At 36.5% G+C, this 25,349-nt stretch overlaps 1 protein-coding gene across 7 annotated transcripts in view; it reads left to right on the top strand.

Annotated features, from left to right (window-relative positions):
• The window catches only part of LOC114339424 (serine/threonine-protein phosphatase 2B catalytic subunit 2-like), a 1,099,401-nt gene that overhangs the window by 829,906 nt on the left and 244,146 nt on the right, over window positions 1-25,349 (top strand). For all 7 annotated transcript variants that reach the window (XM_050647774.1, XM_050647800.1, XM_050647797.1 and 4 more), the window contains exons 7-8: window positions 4,563-4,640; window positions 11,462-11,555. In XM_050647774.1, coding sequence (XP_050503731.1) covers window positions 4,563-4,640; window positions 11,462-11,555 — 172 coding nt within the window. The remainder of the gene's footprint in view (window positions 1-4,562; window positions 4,641-11,461; window positions 11,556-25,349) is intronic.

The following is a 25,349-nucleotide window of genomic DNA, read 5'->3' as shown; positions in this document are numbered from 1 at the left end:
AAATGATGTGAATTTAAAACTTGATTATATTCGCAATTGCAATTTGAAAAATGTATATCTATTAAATTATTATTATTGAAAAATGGAAAAATGGTCAAAATAGGATACAATAAAATAACAGTAGATAGCAAGGAATGGGGATGGAGCTATGTTGGGAGAAAATTTTGCCAAAATTTTAATATAAAAATTCTCATAAAATGGGGAAAATTGCCAAAACCCCCTAAAAACCAGTTTTCCGAATTTTTGAAGGTGAACCTTACGGAAAAATTTGAGAAAAATTAGAATTATAGAAAATAGATATATGTACTTATACAGTAGAAACAAAAATGCAATTTGTACACTCAACCTATGAGTCTATAAAAATATACATGTTTTGTAAAAGCCGCAAATATGCCTGTGAAATTTTTGGAATTTTTAAATTGATTAAATCTCCCCTAAAATAAAAAATAAAAACGGAAAAGTATCGTTTTTGTAAAATTAAAAAAAAAAACAAAAAAATTTCCAATCGATTTTTCCAGAAAACAGTGATGATACCGACTTAAAGCAAGAGTAATTTTTAGTACTAGAATATCTCAGGGTATAATAATCCAGTGTCAATAATACTTAAAAGTTAAAGACAAAAGTTATGGAATAAAATAACCGTTGCCCTACCCAAAACAGACGCCTATGACCGGTACAAGAAATTCGCAATTGATGGAATTATGAAATTAGGCGTACCAGTTTTCGTTTTTCTAAATAGAAGCGTTCTGGAGCTATTTTACAAAACTAATTACAAGACGCCATATTTAAAGAGCCGTAGCTCCCTTAGGAAGCATTTTCGGACTAGATGAATTGGGTTAAATTATCTTCAAATTATCTGAGAAATCTCCGGTCTTCGTCTGTTGGAAGAGTTTCTGGACTATACTAGTATACTAGATCTGTTAGTGCAATCCGTCTGTTGTAGTTCCTATAATTAACTATTCTAAATGGAAAATAAGCCACAATTTAACAAAAAACCTTTTATTAACGTTTCGACGTCCAAATCGGACGTCGCTGTCAAAATACAAAATATTAATCAATTAAACAAAAATGTTGTTGCTTAGTAAAAAATTCTTCAAATAATTTATTTTAATCTGACTCATTTATATCGGCAATTCGGACATATATTACACATTTTGCCAATATTTATGAGTTGCCTTCCTGGGATGACTTTATTGAAAGATAGTTCATTCGATTACATGAAATCAACCATAACTCAAGAATACCCGTCAAAAATACCTCATAGCATGTGATCTCTCTCTAAAAAGACAACCACATGCAACGGTGACAGTAAAATTCTCGCGTTAGAGCTTCCGTAGTAAATCACGGGGAAAAACCAGGAAAAAACCTCGTGATACTATCCCGACATCGTAAGTATTTGGTGTTACATTTAGTTTACACTCAAAACTAATACCAAATTCTGACTGTAGTATATATACAGTCGGAAAAATGAAATTATAAATAATATTAATAATACATATATACAGGGTGTAACAAAAATACAGGTCATAAATTAAATCACATATTCTGGGACCAAAAATAGTTCGATTGAACCTAACTTACCTTAGTACAAATATGCACACAAAAAAAGTTACAGCCCTTTGAAATTACAAAATGAAAATCGATTTTTTCCGATATATCGAAAACTATCAGAGATTTTTTAATAAAAATAGACATGTGGCATTCTTATGGCATGAACATCCTAAAAAGAAATTATATTGAAATTTGTGCAGCCCATAAAAATTTTATGGGGGTTTTCTTCCCTTAAACCCCCCCCCCCCCCCAAACTTTTATGTGCGTCCCAATTAAATTATTTTTGTAGTACCATTAGTTAAACACAATGTTTTTAAAACTTTTTTGCCTCTTAGTACTTTTTCGATAAACCAGTTTTGATCAAGATGCGGCTTCTTTTTTAATATGTTTACATAAAAATTTTATGAGGGCTTTGTGCCTTTAAACCCTCCAAATGTCTGTGTACGTTCCAATTAAACTATTATTGCTGTACCATTAGTTAAACACAGTGTTTTTAAAACTTTTTTGCCTCTTAGTATTTTTCAGATAAGGCACCATTTATCGAGATGTGGCTTCTTTTTTAATATGGTTCAAAGTATACCTCAAACTGTAATTTATAAATAAATTTTCATATTATTACAAAGTCTCTAAAATCGTACTTAACAGTACACAAATATGTAGTGGATTTGAAAAAATATTCCAAATACCTCAAAAAGAACTAACTTTTCGAAAAAGTACTAAGAGGCCAAAAAGTTTCAAAAACATTGTGTTTAACTAATTGTGCTACAATAATGATGTAATTGGAACGTACACAAAAGTTTGGGGGGTTTAAGGGAACAAAACCCCCATAAAATTTTTATGGTGTACACAAATTTCACTATAATTTTTTTTTCAGATGTTCCTATCATAAGAATGTCACATGTCCGTTTTCAATAAGAAACCTCAAACACTGTTCGATCTATTGAAAAAAAGTCGATTTTTATTTTGTAACTTCAAAGGGCTGTAACTTTTTTTAGGTGCACATTTGTACTATGGTAAGTTATGTTCAATCGAACTACTTTAGGCCCCAGAATATGTAATTTAATTTATGACCTGTATTTTTGTTACACCCTGTATATATAAATAATACTAAAATATAAAATATGTACTATCCTCGATATGTTATTGATTTACTAACCGTGGTGTTTTCTTTCTATTGACTTCCTCTTTTAGTATGGGTAACCTCATCCCATTGCATTCTACCGAGGAATTTGCGACACAATTGGTTTCATTTAGCATAATTAGTGCCGCTTCTTTGATTTTTCTCTTTTTACTATCTGTTTCTTTCAGGACTATACGTAAATCTCTCCACTGAACCGCTTTTTCATTATCCCATGCGTGATGACATATTTGAGATCTATCAAATTCTGTTTTTAATATATGATTGATGTTCACTTATTCTAATGTTTGATGGTCTTGATGTTTCACCTAAATAAAATTGTTCGCATTCACAAGGTATTTTATAAATACAATTCTTTGTTCTTTTTTGTTCATTGTTAGGTTTAGTTTTAGATAAAATAAATCTCAATGTGTTTGTTGTTTTGAATGTTGTTGAAATGTTCAATTTATTTCCTATTGTTTTGAGTTTCTCGGAAATAGTTATTTTTCTAACAAGTACAGAAAGTCATTCTTTTCCGCATGCGACTGCAGTTTGCCGAACGACGTGAAGCGGGAGTTCGACAAGCAGTCGAGTGCGGAAAAGAGACTTTCTGCAAGAGTTAGGAACAATATTTTTTCTAAGAGTCTTTAAAAAATTACCAAATCTTAATCAATTAATTTAATTAATATGAAAATACATACCTACACAAATTAATTCTTTGACAAGTTTGTCAAAAACAAACTTTCAATATAATTAGTTAGCATGACGACGATCTTGGTTTCCATGACGATGATTCAAAACGACTGTTATTGTCTACCGATTTGACTTTCGAATATTATGTCAAAATAATTTTATTTCATCGAATTGTCGCGTTAATTTCATTAAAACAGGAACACAATAAGATATATTTGAAATAAATTAGTAAGTAATATCTAAATATTAGTTTATTGCAGGTATTATAATTACTTTAACGCCATATTAACATATCTAAATTAACACGCGTGCGGAAAAGTAAAAACCGCGTGCAGAAAAGTAACACGCGTGCGGAAAATAACACGCGTGCGGAAAAGTGAAACTTTCTAAACTAAAATGCGTGCGCGAAAGTAGACATTTTTGCACGCTTGTAATAAAAAAATTATTTCCTATTATTTCTTGTTAAGAAACGTTAATAAAATCATTTTTTAATTAAATTGTGGCTTATTTTCCATTTAGAATAGTTAATTATAAAATTGCCACATGGAAATAATTTCAGTAGTTCTTACAGTTGGTCACATCTCCTTTGTTCAATATCCGGACTAATTTTGTGTCCAACCATTTTGTTGGCATCTTTTCATCTTCCCTCTTCCCATATTTTCATCATGAGATTCGGGATATACAGTGCGTAAATCTTTCAGCTGGACATAGATAATATAAGGTAATGGTACATTAAGGTAACACTGCTGTCCTCACGGCGCCAGATGTTTTAACTTTTAGCATCTATTTTAGTTTAATTTTTAAACTATTTTTTATTTGAAAACTCATTTCAAAATTAAAGTTTTCCCATTCCCTCAGGCCAAAATGAGTACTCATTTTGGCTGACACAAATTTTTGACCAGAGGGAATGGGAAAACTATGTCTGTTTAATTTTGAAATTAGTTTTCAAATATCAAATAATATTTTAAAAATTAAATTAAAATAGATAGTAAAAGTTAAAACATCTGGGGTCTTGACGACCGCAGTGTCATCGAGAGAGCGTTGCCAACTTGCTATGTTCAGCAGAATTTACATACTGTATATCTATTGAAGATATCTTTAACAAATTTTTAGTCCTTTTGTTTTACAACAATATGATATAAATAGTAACTAATGAATTTCTTTTTATTTTTTTTTATAATTTGATTTTTATTTGTTCCAGCTACGCTGCATGTTGTGATTTTCTACAAAATAATAACCTTCTATCAATAATAAGAGCACATGAAGCACAAGATGCTGGGTAAGTTTTATATTTATGTACATAGTATTTCAATTTTATTTTTTAAATATTAGTAAACAAATAAATAAATAAATAACAACACTTTTAGTTTTTTGCGGTAGCAAAGAGTAACACACAAAGTATTTTTTTTACTCAATTGTTTTGTTAATTTTATAATTTTGTTAAATTTTCTTGTTACGCATACTTCTTGCACCTTCAGTGCTCTTTGGAATATTTTCCAATTTTCTTTGAGATATCTTTAGATTTCTTCACTTTCTAATTTTTGGAACTCTTTGTTTGCCTTGTGTTGGTATTTGTCTTGTAGTTTTATCTTCTTTAGTTTGTAAATTGCTATTTTTCTGTACTCAGTTATATCTTCTTTTTTTTTTCATTGTTTTTATATATTCTTCTACGACTAGTTTATGCTGTGATTCAGCTTCTCTTCTTGTTTTTATTTTATGTATTATCCTTCTTGTCTTCCATTGAATTAAAAAAAAATTGTAATGATTGATTATCACTTGTTACTTCTATGTTTTCTCAATATTGATGTGTTCCTTTTTATTGTATTCCTTTCCGTTAGTGTATAATTTCCTAGACGTCAATCAAGATATGATGTCTGTTTTATTGACTATAATCAAGCTTTCGATAAAGGACGACATGAACAATTAATGAATGTCCTGAAATTAAAGAAGATAGACTACAATGACCGCAAGATCATACCTATCTAATTTATACTATAAGCAGCGAGTAAAAGTACGTGTTAAAGAACAGCTCTCAGAGGAAATTGAAATTAGACGTGGGGTGAGACAGGGATGCCTATTGTCACCAGTTCTCTTTAATGCCTACTCGGAAGAGATCCTAAAAAAGCCCTTGAGGGCGAAACAGCTGGAATAAAGGTAAACGGAGTCCCCATTAACAACATTAGATATGCGGATGACACTGTCGTCTTAGCCGAAAATATTGAAGATCTTCAGAGACTGGTTAACAGTATAGCGGTATATAGCCAAGAATACGGTCTAGCAATGAACATCAAGAAGACAAAATTTATGAGAATATCTAAAACTCAAAGAAATAACGAGAATCTCCTTATAAATGGAACCAATGTCGAACGAGTAGACCAATTCGCATATCTTGGAACAATGATCAACTCCACAAATGATTACTTCGAGGAGATTAAAATTAGAATATAAAAGGCTAGAGCGAATTTTAACAAAATGAGAAAAGTGCTCTGCACAAGAGATCTAAAGTTAGAGCTAAGATTAAGATTGGCTAGGTGCTACGTTTTCTCGACTCTGTTTTACGGAATGGAAGCTTGGACCTTAAATGCGACATCAATGAAAAAACTGGAAGCATTGGAGTTGTGGGCATATAGAAATCTGAAAATATCATGGACAGAAGACGTCACAAACCAAGAGGTTCTGAGAAAGATGAATAAAGAAATGGAAGTCTTAAATACAATCAAAACCAGAAAATTAGAATATCTCCGACATTTACAAGTGGAGAGAGATACAACTTGCTCCAACTCATTATGCAGGAAAATATTCAAGGAAAAGGGAGCATAGGGAGACGCAGAATATCGTGGCTGCGCAACCTGAGAGAATTGTACGGATGTACATCAAATGAACTTTTCAGAGCAGCCGTCTCCAAAGTCCGAATAGCTATGATGATTGCCGACCTCCATCGCGGAGATGGCACTTGAAGAAGAAGAACTGTATAATTTAAATAGTATATTTATAATATGGTATTAAGCCACAGTTGTAATGAAAATTACTTGTTACAATTTTTATTTGATAGTTCGGTTTCCACTCCGGAAATCGTTTTCAAAATATTATTTTAAATAATATGTAAGATTTTATTACTGTTGTTAAAAGCCCAACAACAGTATTGGGCTTTTAACAACAGTATAGTCCACAAACTTTATGTGACTCGAGAGCTATGGAACGGAGAATGCTCAACATTTAGCTCAGTGATCGCAAGTCCAATGAAGAGATAAGAAGGCGATCAAAAGTAACAGATGTGATTTAAAAGGTTACCATGTTAAAATGAAACTGGGCAGGACACATAGGAAGAATGGAAGACAACCGCTGCACAAAGCGAATTCTTGAGTGGCGACCAAGGGCAAGCAAAAGAAGTAGAGGCAGACCTCACACAAGATGGACTGATGACATCAAGCGAATGGCCGGCCACGAATGGATACAAAAAAAAACAGCAAACGGATACGAATGGACACACCTAAGGGAGGCTTACATCCGACGATGGATGGAATAGCTGTTGGTGATGATGATGATGAAGATTTTATTATTACCAAAACTTGTTTCGCTGTATATTATCACATTTGGAAATCGATTTCCGAAGTGGAAACCTTCTTCTTCTTCTTCCTCTTTATAAGCAATTCTGCTTGCTCATTGACGGATTGATACCTCTATCGAATGTTGTCACTCTATCTTTTCCGCGGTCGGCCAATAACTCTTCTACAGATTGATGATTTATCTCTTGCTATTTTGACCACATCGACAACGTTATACAAGGAAAGGTGGAAGGCCGAAGATCACGAGGAAGATCCCCAACAAGATGGATCGATCAGATTACAGGAATATGCAAAAGACCTATGCATGAGTTAACCTTCCGATGACCAACCTTTTTTTGTTACACGGATGACCAAGGGGGGGGGGGGAATGACCCCAGGTCAAAAATGACAATTAACAAAAAAATGAAGCTTTTTTTTTAATTTTTTTTTGGCATGGACTTTCTGTCCATGAGCCAGTCACAACATGAGTATTAGTGTCACGTGTAGTGTGTATGTTGAGTAAGTGTCTTGTTACTTTGAAAAGTCGACGTCATTAGCGTAAAACTACTTGGAATCACACATAATAGACGGTATTTTACTAAACATCAACTTCAGAATATATTTTTTATTCTTAAAATATAGTGAATTTTTTTTATTTCAAAATACGAGGATATCTAGAATGATATTAAAGCCAAATAAAAAAATAATGAGTTAAAAATTGAAAATACTTTTGAATTTATTAAAGAGAAACATACACTGGGGTCACAATTTCCCCCGCTTGGTCATCCGAAGGTTAAAAGAAATGACCAGAGACAGAGATCTTTGGAGACAGACAGTACACGACATCACGTCGATCACTTTACTACACTCCCTCCGGGAGGTGAGAGAAGAGAAAGATTTTGCCCACACGTGTCTCCCCCCTCTGCTTATGCGGTTATTTCATTCTTTTTTTCTTTTTATTGCCCATTCGTTTATACATTGTACGTTACATTTTATTCTAATAGTATGGTATAATTAGACCCAAACGCAGACATCAAAAGTGAAAGTTATCCTCCAACATCAAGTTGTTCTATATAGTTCACATAATGTTCAGAAAAAAGTCACAAAATTTTGATCGTCGGGTTTGGGCCGGAGAGGGGGCAGAAGTCGGTAAATTCGTAGTTTTTGAAGTTTTTCGTCAACATTTCTAAAACTATGCAGTTTAGCTTGAACAACCTTCTATACAAAAATATTCTACATTAAATTTGAAATAAAAAAGGCTCTATGCATAATCCTTCTAAAATGAACGGTTCCAAAGTTACGGAGGTAGTATAGTATAATTGCTCCAAATAAAAGGCCTAACCCAAACATCCAAAGTAAAAGCTTTCCACCAACACCAAATTGTTGTATATGGTCCACATATTGTTCAGTAAAAAGTTACACCATTTTGAGCGTCCAGTTTGGGGGGAGACAGGGGAGAAATCGGTAAATTAGTAGTTTTTTTTTTTAGTTTTTCGTCAATATTTTTAAAACTATGCTTTAGCGTAAACAATATTCTATTCAAAAATATTCTACATAAAATTTAAAACAAAAAAGGTCCTATACATAATTGTTATAAAATCAACGATTCCAGAGTTACGGAGGGTGAAAAGTGGAGGTTTTCGATATTTTTTTTATGTTTTGGGCAATTTATAATATTATTGCTGATTGGAAGAACTTTTCTTTAACAGGATTTGCTATTTCAGTGGCCGATGGTATTTTAGTGATAAGCCCTTGAAGAAACGTCAACCTCACCACCCAAAATCATCATCAATTGCCCAAAAAATATGAAAAGTATCGAAAACATCCACTTTTCATCCTCCGTAACTCTGGAACCGTTGATTTTATAACAATTATGGATAGGACCTCTTTTTTCAAATATCATGTAGAATATTTTTGTATAGAATATTGTTTACGCTTAAGAAATATTGACGAAAAACGTAAAAAAACTGCTAATTTACCGACTTCTCCCCCCCCCCCCCCCAAACCGGACGCTCAAAATGGTGTAACTTTTTACTGAACAATATGTGGACCATATAGAACAATTTTGTGTTGGAGGATAACTTTTAATTTGGATGTCTGGGTTAGACCTTTTTTTTGACCAATTATACTATTAGGTCTGGATCCCACGTATGAAAAAAAAGTTGATTAATAGCAAGCTGAGAATTTGTTAATAGCTTAAGGGTGTCTAGTCGGACAAACTTTGATATATGGGAACACTGGAACAGGGGAAGTTTTAATTGTGGAATAGGTTAAAAATTTGGAACGATCAGACCACGAAAACGGCACATGTATTTTGTCCGACAGAACAAACTTAAACTCTCCGAACAGAAATTAAACTCTCATGCAAAAATCAGACTGCTATTTATCACTAAATGGGCGTTTTAATGAGTGGAACATGTAGAATATGTCAAATGACAGGAATTATGACAGGTGATAAAGAGCAGTCTGATTTTTGCATGAGAGTTTAATCTCTGTTCGGAGAGTTTAAGTCTGTTCTATCGGACAAAATAAATGTGCCGTTTTCGTGGTCTGACCGTTCCAAATTTTTAACCTGTTCCACAATTAAAACTGCCCTTGTTACAGTGTTCCCATATATCAAAGTTTATCCGACTAGACACCCTTAAGCTATTAACAAATGTTCAGCTTGCTATTAATCAGCTTTTTTTTCATAAGCGGGATCCAGACCTAATTCTACCTCCGTAACTTTGGAACCGTTCATTTTAGAAAAAGTATGCATATGACCTTTTTTATTTCAAATTTAATATAGAACATTTTTGTATAGAAGGTTGTTCATGCTAAACCGCATAGTTTTATAAATATTGACGAAAAACGTAAAAAACTACGAATATACCGATTTCTCCCCCTTTCCCCCCAAACCCGACGCTCAAAATGGTGTGACTTTTATCTGAACATTATGTGGACCAAATAGAACAATTTGGTGTTAGAGGATAACTTTCATTTTGGATGTCTGGGTTATGCCATCTTTTGGATCAATTGTATCATACTATAACGTCTTCACTCCTCTTTCGATCGCTCAGGGTTTTTCTTGTGATTCTTCCCACTGCTCTCATCTGTGCCGTTTCATGCTGTTGTGGCTGTATCGGTTCTTCGGTTCTTATTTCTGATGCATATGCCTTTATTGGTCTTACATTGGCTTTTATTTTTGAATATTTTTGAAGATATTTTTGAAGTAGAAATCGAAACATCAAAATAACGGTATTTTCAACAGAAGTTAAGGTTAATTCCCATTAGAGATCAAGAATAACATAAAAATCCAATAAGAAAATAGCTTCAGAACCATATACAGGGTTGAGAGAAAGTCTGGCAACACGTTATTTTCTTAGAAACCGATAGAACGATTTTTATAGATTTTGGTGAGTAAGGGTCTTTTAATGCGGCCGATATTATAGTGGTAATTACATTGTTGTCAAATTTTCCGTTTTTCTGGAAATCTAATGAACTTTCTTATTTCAAATGGAACACCCTGTACATTTTTCAAATTTTGGAATCCTTAAGGGATACTGATTATTTTTCATATAATATTTTCTATACCTAAATGCTATAATTTAAATGCATTTATTAAAAAAAAATTTAAACAATTTATAAAAATCAATTTTTTCAGCCCGGTTAGACATTATTTTAGATTTCTTGGAGCATTGGGAATAAAAAAGGACTTTTGTCATTTTTCTCTAAAGTTGATCGTTTTCGAGTTATATACAATTTAAAACCGGAATAAACGAAAAATGACGATTTCCAAGGTTCAAAAACACAAGTAAAAAAAAAAACAATTTTTGAAATTACAAAGTACCTAAATTCAAGGTCAAACCTTCTTCTATCAGATACCTATAAGAATTCTTGACCCGTTTTAATCTAAAATATTGTTTTCTTCTTAATATTAATGAAGCGCATATGAGAGAACGGGCGATCGGACTACATTAACAACTAAAAAATAATTCTAAAATGAAACAAGGCCAAATTGCTAATCGGTAGCTGATAAAATAACACTTGAACTTGAATTTATGCACTTCCTAGTTTCACAAATAATATTTTTTACTTGTGTTTTTGAACCTAGAAAATCGTAAATTTTTGATTTTTTTCATTTTTAAAGTATTTATAACTCGGAGTTACTGTTCACAATGATCCAAGGAGCCTAAAATAATGTTTGCCCGGGCCAAAAAATTGATTCTTATAAATTGTTTAAAAATTTTTTTTAATAAATGTAGTAATAACTCCGAAATTATGGCATTTAGGTATAGAGAATATCATATAAAAAATAATCAGTATCCCTTAGGAAAAAATATACAGTGTGTTCCATTTAAAATAAGAAATTTTATTAGATTTCCAGAAAAACGGAAGATCTGACAACAATGTAATTACCACTATAATATCGGCCGCATTAAAAGACTCATATCCACCAAAATTCATAAAAATCGTTCAAGCGGTTTTCCAGAAATTACCGTGTTGCCAGACTTTTTCGCAACCCTGTATGTATTTTTTAACACTGTGTAATCCTATATTTTTTGTGTATTTGCAGATATAGAATGTACAGAAAAAGTCAAACGACAGGCTTCCCTTCTCTAATTACGATATTTTCAGCACCAAACTATTTGGACGTCTATAATAATAAGGTAAGTTAATTTTCTTTTCGACCTGCGGCACTTTACTAAGATTACATTTTACTAATATCTTCGGATTTACCTTCAGGTAAGCATAAAATTATATTTAAAAATATTTTCAAAGAATGTTCGTCTTAAAAGATCTTTTGATAAAAATTTAATCATGAGGTGGATATAATAATTCAATTAAAATACATCCTTGGAATTTGAAATAAGATTTTATAAAAAAAATTTTCGACAGAAGCATTTTTCCTAAAAAGATTTTTCTGAGAGAACCAACCACGTTAAGACATTATAATTTTAATTATTGTAAACTTATTTTCGATTTGAGTTATATTCTGACAGATAAAAAAGAATTCATTAATTTGATTAATCACTGTATTTTTTCATTCATTTTATACCGTGCACTTGAAAAAGCGTTACCGCTTGCCATTAACTTGTTTATTTTTAGTACATAAGCCAAAGGCTGGTACAGGTCATCATCATCATTCTCTTTGCCTTATCCCTATGCGGGGTCGGCTTCCCTAATTGCTTTTCTCCACACAATGCTTTCTCTTGGGTCATATCAATGTTAATCCCTTTTACATGTCCCGCCTTATCGTCTCCCCCAGGTCTTCTTTGGTCTTCCTCTCCTACTGCTTCCAGGAATCTGCACTTCAGCTATTCTTCGTATTGGGTGATTACCGTCTCGACTTTGAACATTACCAAACGATCTTAACCTATGCTCTCTCATTTTGGCGTCAATTGGTGCCACACCTAGACTTCCCCTAACATACTCATTTCTAATTTTATCCTTCTTTTTCACTCCACTCATCCATCTAAGCATTCTCATTTCCGCCACATGCATTCGTTGTTCCTCTTTCTTTTTCACTGCCCAACATTCAGTTCCGTACCTCACAGCCGGTAATATGGCTGTTTTATAGAATTTTCCCTTCAGCTTCATTGGAATTTTTCTGTCACACAACACACCACTCGCTTCTTTCCACTTCATCTATCCAGCCCTAATTCTACTGCATGCATATCCATCTATTTCTCTATTACTCTGTAATACCGATCCCGCAGGTACTTAAAACTATTGCTTTTCACATTCATGTATCTATCCAAAGATACCATTTTATTTGTAGTAACTCCATATTTAAATGAACATTCCAAGTACTCTGTTTTTTTCTTACTAAGTTTTAAACCTTTTTCCTCCAGAGCTTGTCTCCACTGTTCCAGTTTTTGTTCTAAGTCTCTTTCACTATTTCCTACTAACACTACATCATCAGCATACATTAGGCACCATGGAATGCTACCCGGTAGTATCACTGTTATCTGGTCGTATATAAAAGGCTGGTACAGGTCGATTTTTAAAATAATCATACGATAGCGATGACATAAAAGTTTCGAACTATATCCCTCATCCGGAAGAAAAATGACACAACTCAAAAAAATCCATAATTTTGACAAATTCTAACTAAGTAATACCGAATACTGAAACAATTAACGTACCGAATACTTTTATTAAAGTATTTTTCTTTTGTGTGCTTTATCATATTTTTGACTAGTTTGTTACATGATTTCTTTTGATTCATTATATTTAATATCTCGATATTCATCCATTCTGCTTTTCTTTTTGTGGAAGTTTTAAGTATTTGTTGACACGGTTTCAGTAGAAGTATGTTTGTTTCTAAAAATAAGAAGATATATTGTCAATTAAAACTTTGTTACTAGTCCTGTGGCCAGGCATGGTACAACGGCCTCCTTTATTCAGATGGACTTACCCAAGTTTTTTTTATGTATTTCGACCCTTAGAATACGAATTTTTTGGGTAACAGTTTCTCCGGATGTCGATAAGATTGTTATAAATAAAGAACTTGAGGATTTTTTGTATTTTTTTGTGTCATTCGAAGCAAAAATGTTCTTACAAGTTTTTTCGTAGGATGCTTAGATTTCGAGATAAACGCGGTTGAACTTTCAAGAAATCGAAAAATTGCAATTTTTGAATAACTTTTGATTAAAAAATAAAATAGCAATTCTGCTTACCGCATTTGAAAGTTCAAGTCAAATTATACCGGTTTTGATTATTTGCATTGCTAAAACTTAATTTTTTTATTGTCAAACAACGCTATAAACAAACAGTGTTTCCCGTGCCTAGTGCATGCATTTTAATGCATGCTACGTATAAATTTCCTGTTTGTAGACGCGCCTACTGTCCAATACATGCGTTTTAATGCATGTTACGTAGAAATTGCCTCGCTTGCATTTGTACCTACTCGTTCGATTTTAAATGGGAAATGCATTGAAAACATCACTCAAGCACTATGTGTTTATAGCTTTGTTTAACAATATAAAAAATGATTTTTGACAATGCAAATAATCAAAACCGATAGAATTTGACTTAAGCTTTCAAATGCGGTAAGCAGAATTGCTATTCTATTTTTTAATCAAGAGAATTTTTCGATTTTTTTATAGTTTAACCGCGTTTATATCGAAAACTATGCATCCTACGAAAGAACTTTTAAGAACATGTTTTGTTTAGAATGAACCAAGAAATTCAAAAAATGTTTGTTTTGCGAAAAATCGCTGTTATGTAATTCCTCAAGTTCTTTGTTTATAACAATCTTATCGACATCCGGATCAACTGTTACCCCAAAAATTCGTGTTCTACGGGTCAAAATGCATGAAAAAAACTTGGGTAAGTCCCCATCTGAATAAAGGAGGTCGTTGTAATCTGCCTGGCGACAGGACTATACATTTTGAATTAGAAATAATCATAATTGAAAAACCAAAATGATAGATTTTGTTTTATACAATAGAATGAGACTAATAAAATCCACAAAAGTTTTTATCCGAGGAGTAGATATCATTTAAGCTTACACAGAAATGTCATACGTTTATATGTTGCACAATGGCATTAAAAACAGACTAAAAGTAGGAAGGCCGCACATATATCACGAAACCGCATTACGAATCTGGTCCAAAATGGGCTTAAACAGATTAATGTTACTACATTAACTTGAGGGATTTCGTTCCACTTTAAAAATTATATAACTCGGTCTGTCTGTGGTTAAATCTCATTTTGCAATATGCATAGTTCAGTTTTATTAATGTTATTGTAAAAGGTGTATCGTGAGCAGGGTATCGTCCGCTGCTAAAGGTAAGCCTTTTCTAACTACTTTGAGATTTATAAAGTCACCAAGAAACTTACACAAAATGGAGAAACAGGACGATTATTGGTGTAAAAAAATGTTTACAAAATGCTCTGAGCTCCTGCATTAAATATTTCGAAATATATGGTCAATTAAAATTAAATTTAAAAATTGCCTGTAATATAAAGAAATATATTAACTATATTTTTCTTAGTGAAATAAAGATAATAAATCCATGTTGTGAGACCGCTCCCGTAGATTCGGTTACTTTGCGGACTCCTGGTCAGAAATTTCCCCTTTAAACAAAACAGAAGGACGAAATTTTTGGGCAGAATTTGTAAACAGTTTTACAGTTTAATAAATTCAAAAGATCACCTTTTTTGTCCGGGATAATATTTTTTAGACTTTTTGTGTCATTTGAAACAAAAAGTTCTGTTGTCATTTTTCTCATAAGTTGATATACTCTGGGCTAATTAGCAAAATACAAGGAAAAGTTATTGCAATTTTATTGCTGAAACCGGATCTTATTATTGCATATATTAATAATATATGTATGCAAAGTCCGCAGATAGTGTGCTACTTTTTTTATAAGCAAAATGGCGCCCGAAAATCGTGTTTTTTTTTTCAATTTTTGCTCTATAACTTCAAATATTTTAAATTTCTGCTCCAAATTTGCGTTTTTGCTCCAATTACTTTAATTACGGTGAATTTTTATTTGGGTGTTTTTTGGTGTAAATTTAAAATCTTTGGAGTTATAGAGCCAAAAATTTAAAAGACACGATTTTCGGGCGCCATTTTGTTTATAAAAAAAGTAGCACACTATCTGGGATTTTGCATACCTATATTATTAATATATACAATCATAAGATTCGATTTCAGCAATAAAATTGCTGGTAAATAACTTTTCCCAAAAATGGCCTATTCTCCGATAATCTATTCAGACTAATAGTTTAAAGTTATAAGCCTGAAAAATGTGAAAATACGCATTTTCGTGACTTGATAACTCATATCTAAATTATTTTTGAGATTGCCAAGTGACTAAATCGAAGTTTATACATTCAATTTTCAGATTTTGAAGAGTAATTTAGACCTTTGTTTTTAATTGTTAATTATACGCGTCCATTCGACTTGTAAGCAACCACGCCGCGACGCGGCAGTGCGTTGCCAAGCGTCGCAATATATGGTCCGTATATGTCGCACTATATGATTGGAGTATTAATTGAAACATTGGCAATAATCAATTGAGTATACAAAAACAAATTATTAAAAAAACTATGTTAATAATAAATTATAAATTTTAATAAATGCCAAGTATTTCTTGGAAATTTTTCTCATAAGTACGTTTAATATGTATAAGTGCGACAGAGACGCACCATATAGTGTGACGTGCGGTGGCTTAAAAGTCGAGTGGATGTGAATAATTAACAATTATTAATAAACAACGGTCTATATTGAAATAAGTTCCTACCACTGATGAGTCATCAGAATATTAAAATTGAATGTTTAAACTTGGCATTCTCAAAAATAATAATATTCATATTAGTCTTCAAGCATCAAAAATTAAAATTTTTGCCCTTTTCATATTTTAAATCGATTATAACTCGAAAACTATCAACTTTTCAGAAAAATAAAAGACACCTTTTTTGTTTAAAAGGACCCGAAAAACCTAAAAAAATATTTTCCAGAGCGAAAAAGGTGATATTTTGAATTTGTTTAAAAAATTTCTGCCCAATAGTTTCGCTCGGCGCCCTTCTGATTTGTTTATATTTTTGAACAGGAATCCGCAAAGAAACCGAATCAGAAATTCAACATCTATCGGTGCGATGCTTACTTGGCGGAAGTTAATTGAAATGCTTGAATTGTTTCGTTCCTTTCTTTCGGTGATACCTAATTATCTTGGTTTGGACTTCAATTTCTTGGACGCTCTTTTGTCATGCGTCATGCGTGTGACGTCTGTGCTGCTCCTCATTTTCTGATCTCTGCGTCGCTGTAGTTGCCCATTTCCTCGGAGTCTGCGCGTTGCTCCAACGTCGCTGCGCATCGTACCTTCGCGTACCTTCGTACCTTCCCGTGCCTTCAGAGCTGACGTGATTAAGAGGTTCTGGTTTAACCCCTACCATTTCCTCGTGTATTTCTCTGGCAGCCATCTTGGAAGCTGCTAAACTGACCATTTTTTCGAGATCGGCGCTTACCTCTTCTTTCATAAGCCGGTCCAACACGGGTCCCTTGCCGAAACCGAACAAAAATCTGTCTCTTAGGCATGCTTTTAGCTCGCTGCCGAACTCACAGCCTACCGCTAATCCTCTTAAGCTAGCAGCCCACTCACTATGATTCAGTTACGTCTTTCTGAGCAATGCAAAATTTAAATCGAGCTGCAAACGGACTCTGCTGTGGTTTGAAATACCCGTCCAATGTAGCAAGAAGCTGATTATACGTTTTTTCTTCTGGTTTTTCAGGACTTACCAGATCGAAAATAAGCTGATATGCGCCCTCGTCTAAAGCGTTTAATAAAATAGCTCTCATCTTCTCTGCGTCCGTATTGACTTTGATACCGTTTGCTGCGAAATAGTTTTCTAGCCGCGCTTTGAAAACTGACCAATCTGAACTCTTCAAACAGAACTCGCGTAATTGACCTCATACCGATTCCGCCATTTTTACACTTTTTTCACTATTTTTTACACGTTTTTATGGCTGTAACTTGGTATAGACCTTTGAAAATGTGTATATTTCAAGAAACCAAGGAGTCCCTAGCCATAAAGGGTGTGCTGAAGTGGCCACGCTTAACCTTTTGCAGTACAACGGGTCTCTCAGAGACCCACAAGTAGATAGTATAATTTTTTATCCCTCCATGTATGCATTGAGGCACTGCATTCCTTGACAGTGTCTACAAATTTCCGAGCATCTTTACCCTGCTTTTCTGCACCCACATCTCGAAGAACAATCAGATGTACAGTTGCAGGAAATAAGTTGTACTTAGTATCGATTTTGGTGCTGGCTGAAGGAGTGCTGTAATAGATTGCAACGAACCGTTGATTTTCTTTCATCCCCACTGTTCCGGATTTTTGTTATTACAAAGCCATAACTGAATTTGGTAGAAAACTCGTGATGAATGTTGTGCAGCTGCCTCTGATGTTGGTGGTAATAATTCAAGCCTTGATTTTTGTTTTTGCAGCGAATTTTTAAATTAGTCAAATCTGTATGAATCAAGTGAATAATTTCGAAATTTCTTTGCACAGTATACCATCAAAAAACGGTTTCACCAGCATCTCTTACTTCTGATTGGGTTGAATTTTCGTTTTTGAAAGTTTTCACGACATTAGCTAATCCAAATTCATTTTGCAGGAGTTTGAAAATTTGTGATTTTCCCTTCTGAAATCTACTAGACGTTGTATCACAACCACTGAAGGCATGGGCCAGTAAGATTGTCTATTTTATATGCTGGTACGATTTTTGGATTTCTGACGATGAAAATATTTTCCTGTTGATTTTGCCTGTGCCTGGATTCATGAGAAATATATCTTTATTTTCTGGTGATAATGCGATCAAGAGAACAAGTAGATCAACATCCTCGCCGACTACAAATGTTCGACCATTATTCGACATTTCTATTGCGGTTTTAACAATAAGCGTATCCGCATCATCTAATGCTTGTTTTACCACGAATTTTTTATTTTGGAGAAATTTCCTTAACAATGAAATTAATCTGATTTTATTTTTATCGTTTGACAACAATTTTTTTGATTGATAGTACGTCATACATTCATCGAAAATAATTTCTACACATTGGCTATGCAGGTATCGTCGATGCTGCTCAGCTTTTTTGATACTCGAGTCATTTTCGTAGCCATCATATACGATTACGGCATTTTTCCCAATTTTGTTTTCTACATAGTTAACGTACATATCACATATTTGTCTATATGTTTGATTTGTCTACCATTTGACCCGATGCAATAAAAATACACCATCAATCACATAAATGTCATTGCAGCTCGGCAAATTTTCTTCAAGATCAATGGGATCTGGCTGAATGACTATAGTCCAAGCCAAAAAAAAAAAATAAATAAACATAAACTGTCATAAACAGCAGATTTTTAGTCTTCCTCATTCCAGTTGTATCATTGAACATTGAAAGTGGGTACGGAGCCAGTTCATATTTGAAAAATTCCGCGAGATCATCATTATGTTTTTGGCTATTAACATTCTTTGGAAAAGTATCAAAAGATCAATTGCAACCAATTTATCATGAACTTTTACTGCAGAATTGACTGTTGCAAGAGATACAACTGTGTTAGAATGTTTTAGTTTGATATCTTTAAACAGCTTTCCAATGATTCCTGCTATACACTGTTCGCCAATTTGCTTTGCTTTATGGCAATTTATCTTTTTGTCGCCTACTATTCCGGAGCTAAGAGACATTATTTCTTTGCCAATAATGAAAGGGCTGTGTGTGGTTAGCCAATTATCGAGTTTTTCGACATCAGCATCATTTCTTTTTACGCGAGATTCTCTTGACTCAACGTGTTGCTCAGTCGTGCCACTATTGCTACCACAAAATTCTTCCAATGCTTCATAAATGTTGTGAAGAGTAGGGACAGCAACAACGTGAGCTGTTAGGATATCATTTGTAAACCCGTAAATGTAAACATTTAAAATGCACAATAATAATTATTGATTGCCAAGTTTTTCTAATACTGCTCAACCGAAATATTTTACAACATACGATACTAGACCCACACTGTTTAAAAGACAACTAACCAGTACGCAAGCATTTGGTCGACTGCCGGTGACCGTTACGTAGTTGAGGCAAGCAAGCAATTTGATTTAACCCGACCTGTGGGAATGTCCACCCTCTCGAAAGAGTACATTCGGGTGTAACAATTCATTGGGGCGAGGTGTTTTGACCCGAGTGTAAACAGGGATCACCCCACCTCGCTCCAATGCCCCAGGCCATCCCTTTCCCCCCCATAGCACGCTGATGCGCGATGAGGGCACAACTATCGTAGCCAAATGCTCTTCACAATGGAATCCTGGGTAATAAGATTCCATGTGGTACCCTAATCGAATGCAAAAATCTTAGGCTCAGCGTGATGCGCTCTATGCCTTTATCGTCTTACTTACTTAACCGCGGTACTAAAATTTGCTTGCTTGGGCCCCAAGTCATCGTGCTGAGCCCTATTGGGCTCCGCCCAATGACTTGTTGCTCGAGTTTTTATGTGTTTTTTATGGTTTTTTATATTTTTTTGGGGGCTTACGCCTTTTTATTTTTTTATATATATTTTTTTGGGGGCCTGCGCCCTTCTATAATTTTCTAAAATTGTCTTACCTTGGAGGTGATCGTGGTGTTGGATCTCCGTATGTAACGCTATCTTCGGCACTTGTTTTGAGCTACGAACAGACTACTATCACTTTTCACTTTTGATCACTTTATTCCACTATTTGCTGTTTCGGTCTTCTATGCTTCCATCGGTGGAACTCATCATACCTTAGCATCTCTCGCAGTATATGACTTGGGTGGTGCTCCAGTTCCGCGAATTTGACCCTTGCTTTGTCTGTCATGATTTCGGTGACTCTCACCTGTTGGAGTTCTCTGAACAGGAATCTTTCTGCGACGTATCTTGGGACTCTGGCGGCTTCTCTCAAGCTGCTGTTGTGGACCGCTTGGATCTTCTTTTTGTGGGTGTTACATGCTTGTCCCCATGCGAGAGATGCGTATGTTAATACCGGTAGTATAATACTGTTTATCAATCTTAACCTTGTTTTTAGTCTTAATTTGCTTTTTCTGCCTGTAAGTCCTCTTAATGTTGCTTTTGCTATGTTGGCCTTATGGACTGTGGCTTCTACATGTTTTTGGAAGGTTAATCCTTTGTCCATGATGACTCCTAGGTATTTAGCTTCGTTTTTCCACTCGATGGGGGTGTTCTGTACCGTCAGCTGTTCCTCTGGTTGTTGTCTTCCTTTCTTGTATAGAACCGCTTGTGTCTTTTCCGAGTTGATGGCTATCTTCCATTTTATACTCCATTCCTCTACTTCTTGTAGTGCTGTTTGCAGGTTGGTCACTGCTATATCTACATTTCTGTGTTTGGCCGCTATCGCTGTATCGTCGGCGTATAGGCTCATAAGGGTACCTGGTGTTCTAGGTACGTCAGCGGTGTATATCGTGTACAGCAGGGGTGACAGGACCGCTCCCTGGGGTACTCCAGCCTCCGGGTTCCCGAGTTCGGACAGGACTTGTCCTATCCGAACCCTGAAACTCCGGCCGCCCAAGTACGATGAGATTAGCCTCGTCATAGCCCCGCTGTACCCGTAGCCCCTCATTTTGTATAGAAGCCCCTTATGCCATACTCTGTCGAATGCTTTGCTTACGTCCAGGAACGCTGCTCCAGTGTACTGCCTGTCGTTGAATCCAGCTGCTATGTACTCGGTTAGTCTGAGTACTTGTAGCTCGCTGGAGTGCTCTGCTCTGAATCCGAATTGAGCTTCTGGGATAATGTTTAGTCTATTTGTTTCCGCTTGCAGTCTGCTAAGAATGATTCTTTCCACTATCTTGCTGATCGCTGGAAGTAAGCTGATTGGCCTGTAGTTCTGCGGGAATGTGTGGTTCTTACCAGGTTTTGGGATCATAATGACGTGGGCCATTTTCCACCTGTTCGGGAATATCTTGAATCTTAGTATCGCGTTCACTATGTTTGTGAAGTACACTATAGCTTTTCTGGACAAATACTTTAGGGCTCTGTTTGTTATTTCGTCTGGACCAGGTGCTTTCCTCGGTGAACTGTTTCGGATGTGTTCGTTGATTTCTTCCGGTGATGTTGGGGGGATGATGTCCTCTGGGTCTTCTGGTCCTTCTTCTTGTTCTTCGACTTCTTCCAGGAAGTCATCGTCTTCGTCTTGGTGGTAGTTTAGGTCGCATTCTCTTTCGAGTGTAGCCCTCATCGCCTCTACTTTATCCTCTATGGTGTATACCATGCCGTCTCTTCCATGTAATGGGGGGATGGGTTTTCTGTCGCTTCTCAACATTTTTTGGAGCTTCCAAACGTTTTTCATGTTTGAGTCTAGTTCTTCCATCTCTTGTACAAAGTTATCCCATTTTTTGCTGCGGTGGAGTTGTAGGGCCGTTTTGACCTCTCTGTTTAATGTATTTGCCCAGGTTTTGTCTACTCGATTTCTTGTTCTTCTGGCTATTTTTTTCGCTCTATTTTTTTCCATTATCAGCTCTTGAGTTTCTTGTGGTATGTCTTTGAACCTTCCCGTGTGGATCTCGACTTCTTCCTCTGTTGTGCTGTTTCTGATTGCCTCTTGGATGATGTTTTCAAGCTCTAGGACTTTTACTTCTATTTCTTCAGGGTTATTTATAACTGGCACTATGTTTATTCTTTCACTCACTAATCTTTTATAATTCGTCCACTTTGTTTTCTTTTTTGTTCTTTTCGGTGGGTTTGTCTCTTCCCATGTTCCAATTTCTAGAAGAATGTTGAGGGAAGAGGGTTGTGGTCTGTTGATCTTTCGTCCAGCGTGATTAGTTCTGATTGTAGTCCTAGGTTTTTGGCCACAACTATGTCGATATGGGTGGGAAGTCCATTTCCTGGGAAGTGTGTTGGTTCTTCTGGGCCCATCGCCACTGTATCTTCATTATTTTCTATATAGCTATTTAGTAGTCTTCCATTTCTGTTCGTAGCTCTATCGTTCCAGTTGGGGGATCTTGCATTCAGGTCTCCTATTATGATGGATGTTTCAGCGATGTTAAGGAACGCGTCTAGGCCTTCGTCCATTAATGGGTGTTGCGGTCTTACGTAGGCTGATGTTATTCTGACTGCGCCTTGCCTCATTTTCACTTCGACTGTTGTTGCCTCCATGTTAACTAGTGGTGGAGTGGTGAATCTGGTGTGAGTGATTCCCTTCTTAACTAGGATGGCCGTTCCTCCTGACCTTCTATTGAGGTCGTTCCTATATACATCGTACCCAGGGAACTTTAGGTTGAAGTTGTTTGTTAGCTTGGTTTCCTGGATTGCTACGATGTCCATCTCATATCTATTGGCGATTTCATCCATGATGTTTTGGTTCGTTGATATACCGCCCGGATTCCAGGAGCCTATCCTCAAATATCCCCTGTCTGTCAGCATTACTTCTGCGCTTCCCTGGTGCCTTGTATAACTTCTCTAACTACCCTAGTCACTATTCTGACTATGTAGTCTTCATCAGGGATCGCTGTTTGGTGTTGGTTGTTCTGCGTGGCCTGGGCGTAGGTGGTGCCGGTGGCTTGTGGTCTTCTTGCCTGTGGTTGTTGTTGTTGCGGCCTCCTTGGTGGGGGTCTTCCCCACGTGGGGCATCTAGGGCATCCTCTGTAGCTGGCTAGATGGCTGCCTTTACAGTTGGCGCATGTAGCTTTAACTTCTTTGGCCCTTTTGCACATCTTAGTGGGGTGATCCTCACCGCATTTGACACACCTGGGGTCCTTGTGGCACGCGTTCTGGGCGTGGTGGTAGCCTTGGCAGTTGAAGCACTGCGTGGGTCCTGTCGCTTTTCGGAGATCCTCTACCACGACCTTCATGTGGCACAGGTTGGTTATGCACCTCGCCGCCTCGACGTCCCCCTGATCCAGAGTTATGACGAACATAGGTAGCTGTCTTCTTGGGCCGGCCCTTGTTGACATGTTCTTTGCTGCTTGGCAGTCAATGTTATATTGATCTGCCATGTCATTCTTGATCTCTTCCTCTTTGGTATTCGTTGGTAGCCCTCTTATTACCATTTTTGGTTTTACTTCTTCCTGGAATGGGAAGGCTATCCATTGTAGTCTCTTCTTGGGATCTTTTAGGGTCATGTTCTTTGCGTAATCCTCAATAATGTGGGTCATCTTTCGATAATCTTCCGGGCTTTTCGCCTGGATGAGGGTTTCCCTTCCGCTTCTGGAGATCTTATTTGTCGTGATTACGCCTTGTTTCTGGGCTATACTGAGGATAGCTCCTGTCTCGCTCACGCTCTGTAATTTAATTACAGGCGGCTTACGTTGACGGGTTACCTGTTGTTCAGGTAACGCGGCAGCTTCTTCTTGTTCGTTCGTCTCCATTTGGTTCGACTCTGAATCCTTGGGATGCCGTGCAGCAGGCGCATTTCCACCCGCGCTCGTAGATGGATGCATTGGTGGGACATTTCCTCGGGGTAGGTTGAAGGAGTCTTCTGGTGGGGGTGAAGCAGCTCTCATGGCGTTTCTTGCTTGGTTTTCCCATGATGTCGTCTCGTCTTTTGAGATGGGTGACTTCAGTTTTGGGAAATCTTCCTTATTTTTTGGCCACTCTCGGATTTTCCTTAGTCTCTCCTCTGCGTGTGACTTTTTGGCTTCAGGGATTGGCTGCGATTTCTCGACTTCAGAGATTGGCTTCTGTTGGAGATTCTGTAAGAGTCCGTTCATCTTTATTTGTTGTTCTACCAGACTGTTCAATTGGGCTGACATTTTCTTCATCTCTTCCTTTTGTTCTTGGATCACGATCCTTAGCTTCTCGTTTTCGGCTCTTTGTTGGTCTCTCTCTGCCGTCATCGCCTCTAGCATCTTCCTCATCTCTTCTTGCTCATTTGTCTTGAGTACCTTCCCTTTCATGTCTTCGTCTGCTTCACTCTCTTTCGGCTTCGTTCGTTTGGTGGTGCCTCTGACTGCCTGCTCTGCCTCATCATCCATGGGCTCTGCTATTGGATTTTCTCCGTCCTTCTTCGCTTCTGCGTCGTTCTTCGATTTCTCTTCTTTTTTCTTTTTGGATTTCTCCTTTTTCCTCTCGCTTTAGGTTTCTTCATCCATGGATGAGCAGTCATCGGTGTCGGAACTTAATTCCTGAAACAGGTTAGAGCCCACTTTGCGTGAGCCCTCATAGATTGGCGGGGATTGCGCCATGGATCGGGGGTGTGATCGAGACCTAGCTCGATCAATCGTCTGGGGTTGGGGGCGAACGGTCCTAATTTTGGATGAAGCCTTTTTTTTCTGCCGACTGGCCCGACTTCAGGGTTGGCTCCCTGCACTAAGCGCGGTTGTTCACGTACCCAGACAGAACTGAGTACGGGTTCCACTTGAATTTCTCAATCTACTGACCTAGGGGCCGGGGCTGCATCAATGTAGATTCTCAAAAGCTACACCCTGCAGTGTCGAGGTGCAGTGTTTTAAACTACACCCTTCCCTTACGGAGGCACAGTAGATATCCCGTAGCGGGCTCTCGTCGAGCCCGCTATTTCTTTTTCCGCTAGCCGATCTCTAGCTGTGGCGTCTCAGAGAACTCAATAGAAATTCCCTAAGTTTCACCACATCCAGACGAACGGCTTTTGCCTCACCTTCTTGCCTAAGGCGAAAAAGTGTTACGGTTTCGCTATCACGCTTACATTCGTGATGGAATGAGAATTCCTGCTAGCCGAAAACAACCTTTTCACCGTCTGGCTTCTTGTCGTCCGCGTCTTCTCGCCTCGGAGAGTGAAAACGCTCAACTGTTACCTCGCTTACATTCAAGGTAGGACTAATAAGTCCCCAGCCGAACAATCCCCACTACTCGTTGGCTTCTCTTCGCTGCTTCTCTGCTCCGCTCCGCTCGCACGCGTGTTACTAGTCCAGTGGTCGGCACTAGACTTTACTTACTTACGTAGTTGAGGAGGAGAACGCCGGAGTCTTTATACCTGGATTTCGGGTCGAGCACAACAT

The sequence above is a fragment of the Diabrotica virgifera genome, chromosome 1 (assembly GCF_917563875.1).
Source record: "Diabrotica virgifera virgifera chromosome 1, PGI_DIABVI_V3a".
NCBI lineage: Eukaryota > Metazoa > Arthropoda > Insecta > Coleoptera > Chrysomelidae > Diabrotica > Diabrotica virgifera.
This window is presented reverse-complemented; position numbering and strand designations above follow the sequence as displayed.